Below are 6000 nucleotides of genomic sequence, written 5' to 3'. Positions count from 1 at the left end.
GCTATTTACATATAATCAAGACTAAAATCAACCCCCCCCCCCCCAATGCCGCACTTGTCCCTTTAAGAAGAAAAATTTCTGATTCTGAGTAAGCTTGCAATTAATTTAAACTGTTTTGGAAAATTACAAAATGTACTTACCAAATAAAAACAGTGAAAAGCTTCATGGTGACTTCTACGATTACTGAACAGAAATCGAGAACTGGTTTACCTCTACTGTCCATACGTCCTAACATCACTCCAAATAATATAGAAAACATTACAATTCCTAGAACATTAGTTTGACCAGTTGAAGACTTGGTTGGAACCCATTCGTACGGTTCTGGAAATATGAATTCATTATTATAATACATAATATATCATAGATATGTTTCAGTACTTCACCAGTTTAACATGTAACTTTAGTTCAGTTTGTGAGGTGTGGAACAAAAAGGCCAAAAATGGTTGTCGCATTGTGCGCCATTTTACAAGTTACATTTTGAAATATTTATACCATGGTCATGTTGTCGAGTTGGAAATAAGGTTAAACAAATTTAAAACATTTTAACCAAATAAAGTATAGAATTATTGCCTCTGACATTAATGTAATAAGCGAAATACACTTGACAATATTGAGAAAAAATCAATATATTGTTGACCATCGAGAGTTCGTCATAATTGCTGATAAACAGGGGCGTAGCGAACGGGAGGGCGCACAGGGCGGCGTGGAATTGGGTTGTTCTTCCGTGACCTAAAAGATGCATTGTTGCCAGGTTTTCACACTTTCGGTTAACCAATCGGTTTTACCAACGGCTCCAGTAATTACCGTCTTTTATCGAACGATTCCGCGTTTTACAGACAGTCCCAGTCAAATAAAGATCTAACAAGTGATTCATGGTAAATGTTGCACACAACTTGTCGACTTCAGGTAGACGGTTAGTTTACAGATAACATCATAACCTACACTAGGTTTGTACGTTTTCGGTTAACCTATCGGTTTTACCGATGGCTCCAGCCAATACCGTCTTTTACATTGTATCAGTTGTGATCTTATTGGAAAACTGTTCGTCTTCATTAAAAGTGATTGTCGGTAAAACTGTTTCAGTTATACCAAGCAACAAGTCGACAAGTCCCAAATGACTTGAAAGGTCCCCGTGTGCAGATATCGAAATGATGGAAAATGAGATTGGAAAGAGTGGTGCAAAGAATTTGCGAAATGCTGCAAAGTGTCCCTTCGGGAAGCAACGTTTTCATCCAAGCCTTGCTAAAGCTTACCAATTAGCGTTGACCATTCCAGTGGCCACCACAAACAATGGGCGTGTTGATAATTAAGAAAAGAAAAGGAATTAAGCTGTAGGTATGCATACATAATTTGGTGCTAATTATTTGTTTTCTCTGAAGGAGCGTTTAAATGACCACGCGTTTGTCGGTAAAAGTTAGACGTTATATCGCACTGATACATACTGTATCGCCTCATATTTTAGTGCTCGTAGATTTAAACATTTGCATAATTATATCATATTGCTTAAAGGTAACTACTATGAAACATACTTTTATACGACTTAGAAAGTATTGGTTGCAATCATATTATTTTAAAAACCTACCTCCAACCTTCTCCGTTACGTTGGTGGCGTTATTCAGTAAATAATAAACCAGCGAGGTCGGTGATGCAGTGGTATTTAATGTATCGTTTGTTTTAGGCATTATTTTTTCTTTAAATTCTTTCTTTTCTACTGTTCTGTACTGAAATTTCAAAAGATAAAAAAGTGAGAAGCACTGTCGTCGTTATTCAGTTCTGTTACATTAGGATATTATAGTATATCAAATTCGCTAATCAACATCGACAAACTGACACTGGAATGACACAAATCTGACGCAAACGTCCGAAATTATTTCAGAGGGAGGAGGATGTTTGCCTGACTTCCAGAATGTTAGATCATTGTCTCCTATATGTCTCATCAAATTAGGCGTCACAGAGTAATCAACGTAAGAACTCTTTTATAATACCTCCAGGTATGTATAAACTAAAAAGTGAACACTGCTTAATCTGCAAAACAAACGGGGTTCCACAAATTGTAAATATTTATTCGTCGTTGATTGACTATTATTAAGACTTTAAAAAGTAAGATGTTAAGGAAATTAGAGATACAGAATACGGAAATCAGGAAATAGATATAAAAGCTGAATGAAGAATATAATGGCAAGAAAACAGTGAACGGCGGAAATTGTGAATAAAATATCCAAATACTTACAGCATCTACACACGATAATATCAGATTATCAGGGAATAGATTTCTGGAAAGAGAGAAAAAAATCAATTTAATATGAGAATCAACTTTCAGTAAAAACCCTTTTTAAAAGGTGACTGACGTTAGTGTGAAAGTATATTATGAAATTTTTTAGATGTTTCTTGAGGGCTCTGAAAGATTTGAAAGATTGCAAACTGTAGCATAACTTTGTTTTAGTTAATACGAATCTTTTTCTATTGACATGATCGCATTTACGAAAATTATTAAACTGTCATGATCCCAAAGGACTGGTTACAACTTAAAACTGAATATCCCTACAGCGAACCATGTGCCATACGACAATCCAACAATAAAACCGTCTAAGCTTTCGTTTAGGACCAATATGCTAAAACCAACTGATATGAGAATACAAGAATTGGTTTGGTATATATAAACTGTGTCGTCTGGGTTTTAATTCCCGCCAATGTTAACATCATACATTCAACTAATTGGTCAACCTCGTTATATCGTCTGCGAACAGGTTTTCTCCCGCCATTATCATTATCACGTTACTTGGAGTCGGGATCAACCAGTAAATTACTTTCTCTTTATGTAACATCACGATAGCTTTTATTCATTTTTGATTGTCCAGTCAATCATTGATGTTTTTATCAAGCAAAGATTACTGTGTCGACACTTAGACCATTAATCAGTTATTTGCTTCGCCAGATTCCTACTAACAGCTGAGGCTATCATTTGACCTCCTTACCGGAAAACTAAAAACCCTTTAATCTGGCATGCACTTGTTGATCCAATATGAGTTCTAATAAAAGTTACTTTACAGCAAGAAATTCCCCGCAAAAAGATCCATCACATATCATGGAGTGTTGCTTTCAAATTCACAATTTCTGAGTTTACTGGGCTTCTCGGGTCTTTACTGAAGTCATTTTTTATCAGGTCTTTACTGAAGTCATTTTATATCGTGTCCCCAGACCAATAGAAATTTAAACTTTCCCGCTTTTTCATCAGCATTAGTTTAAATTTAATTTTTATGAGAGTTCTTTTGCCTCGTAAATTCAATCTTGTAAAAGAATCTCGTTTTTTAATAAAAATTAATTATATTAGAGTAGTCAGTTCGCTTAATACAAAATAATGTATCTGGTTGTGAGTAGAAAGAGATTAGAGTGGTGTTTTATAGAAAGTGTAATAGAACCAGAGTTTAATACCATGGTATGGATAACCTATCCATTATTGATGAACCCAGTCCCGTGAGAAATCAACACAATATTGACAGCGACAAGTTTGACAACACGAACACACACTTCATAAGTTTGCCGTCGTTTTATCAAGTAGCCTAGATGATTAAGATATATTGAGAATATAATCGAATTAACTTGACTAGAAATATATTGCTAAATAAATATGTTACAGTAACGTTGAAAAGTAATCAAGACTCATTCTCCTTATTTTACTACACTACACTTAGTCGTGGTCATGCTTGGAATATAATTTAGGTAAAGCGATAGTCTAAATTACAGCTTGCTAAAAGGAGATCATGAAGTGAAATTTTAACTTAAAGTCATGCTGCAGTCTTACCTATTTCACTTATAAGTGTGCAATTCTGGTGACCTTGAATAAATCATCTTTTCCAATATTCTATTCGACCAAGCTGTAAATCGGTCGGATTGTTAGAGAAAGATCACAGCAAAGAGATTTGGCATATGACCAGCTGTCATAATAGAAAAAATGAGATTTTTCTATCTAAAGTTTGGTACTTTGCGTTCTTTGTGGTTGCTTTAGATTGCTTGTGTAACAAGATTTACTTTACAATTCGTAACAGCACAAAAATAAAACAAAATCGAGTCTGTAAGCAAAGTGATAAAAAAGTAATTGCAACTCCTACGACTTAAAGTAAAAATCTACAAAAAGGTATACAGCAGATTATCAAGTTTCTCTCAAATAGACAAAAAATGAAGACAATGTGTCAAGAACTGTTAAACTTAAACTGGCTATTCTTGTGTTATTGGTACCTTTCAAACTTTTTGTTTGATTTTTAAACAGTACTTGTTCTTATTTGTTGTTTCTATCCAAATCTATATCTTTATTATTTAAAGGATGTACTTACTTTACGAAATATAAATTTCCAAAAAGTAAATTTCGATTTTTCAAGATAAAACCTATGAATAGATATAACTACCTGAGCTTAAGTATCAGAAGATTTGGATGAGACCCAAAGCGCCTGAACAATACACCACTTTTGTACATATTATGATATGTATTTTTTTCCTGATCAGGACACGTAGCCAGGTGGTCAGAAAGTCACGAACTTTTAGAGAGTACATTCAACCATGCATACACATAAGATGTAATTAAGCACATTTCGAAAAATCTAACTTAAAAAAACATTGGAGTAAATGTATATCGGAATATATTGTATATAAGGAATGTATGTAGTACTGCAGGAAATTTAAAAACATAAAATATTTCAGATAAAATCGACGAGCGATCGGAAGAGCAAAGTAAATTCCAGTCTAAATACACAAAATGCTATTCTATGAAACTTTTATTGATTTGGCAACAAGTGAGAACATTTGAACAATCACAGCCGTCTTGTTTAGCCAAGAGGCTTAGTGTTCTTTATACAATAAAAACTTATTGAAACTACTAACCCATCTCCATCTCCTATCATTCTGATTATAGCTAACTAATCAATATCTAAAATAGTACTTGCAGGTGAATAAAGTAGCTTTAGAAACGAAATTCGACTTCACAAAATCAAACAAAAATTATGTAACAACGGTCGGCTACGTCTGTCTAATAGGCCATTTTAATAAAATAATTTGAATCTGGATCAAATCTTGAGATCAAAACTTAGACAAATCATATTTGACTGTACTCTCTCTATGTAAAAATTTCAAGGAATCTCATTGAGTAATTCAAATAAAATCGATGTAGATATGCTCTTAGAATTGGATTTTTTCCGATCGACCTAATAGTTTTTTTGTTGTCTTCAAGAACATTCTTAATTAAATAATGTCCAACTTCTGCAACTCCACGTGTAGTTCTCTAATGGGTGCTACACCTAGCACTAAAGGAATGTTTGTATCAATCAATTATGTAACGTAATGGTTACATGCGATTATGCAAATCAAACAAGCCCCCCAAAAGTCAAATGATCAATTTCATGATAGCACTCATGTTTTTAAAAGAAAAAAAATACAAGAACTCCCGTATCTTCTATTGCATTTTCAAGTCGGTTTCACGGATTCAACGTCAAACCGGTTCACCAACTCGTCTTCGTGTCTGCCTCATAGCCGATAAGTCTAATTATGTTTTCCACAAGCACACAAAGTGGTCATCAAGATCAGCTACAGACTCAAGGCAATGTCTCGTTCACATTTTGAAATGCGTCTTCAAAATAATAAAATCCCAGGCTCTATCACATTCATATAAAAGCCTTCTGTGCACTGACAAAAAGCCATTGCTAAAACATTAAATATTGCTTGGTTGAAATATTATACCTTTTTTAAGAGATTCAAAATGGTTGTGAACTACGTTCGTGTGTATTATTTCCATGTAAGAACCATGTGTAGTTTCGTATGGGACGAAGTCATATATTATTTTCGATACACAAGAAAAAGCGTTTATGGATCTTTATTATCATATGATTTAACCTTTATGCTAATATTAGAATACAATAGGTATTTCCCGAAGATACGTCGGAAGTTTCACTCAGAAATTCGCAAAGGTTAATACGTGGACTTGGCAAACGATATCTCACGCCAAAAACATTC

General features: G+C 34.0%; 1 protein-coding gene across 1 annotated transcript in view; it reads right to left on the bottom strand.

Moving 5' to 3' along the window:
• LOTGIDRAFT_61417 (hypothetical protein) overlaps positions 1 to 6000 on the bottom strand; it is a gene marked incomplete at both ends in the record, with an annotated part of 49063 nt that overhangs the window by 12700 nt on the left and 30363 nt on the right. Inside the window, 3 exons of the mRNA XM_009047859.1 lie at positions 141 to 321; positions 1583 to 1721; positions 2231 to 2273. Coding sequence (XP_009046107.1) covers positions 141 to 321; positions 1583 to 1721; positions 2231 to 2273 — 363 coding nt within the window. The remainder of the gene's footprint in view (positions 1 to 140; positions 322 to 1582; positions 1722 to 2230; positions 2274 to 6000) is intronic.

Source organism: Lottia gigantea, assembly GCF_000327385.1.
Source record: "Lottia gigantea unplaced genomic scaffold LOTGIsca_118, whole genome shotgun sequence".
Classification (NCBI taxonomy): Eukaryota; Metazoa; Mollusca; class Gastropoda; family Lottiidae; genus Lottia; species Lottia gigantea.
The sequence above is the reverse complement of the archived record's forward strand: the minus strand, read 5'-3'. Positions and strand labels throughout refer to the sequence as shown.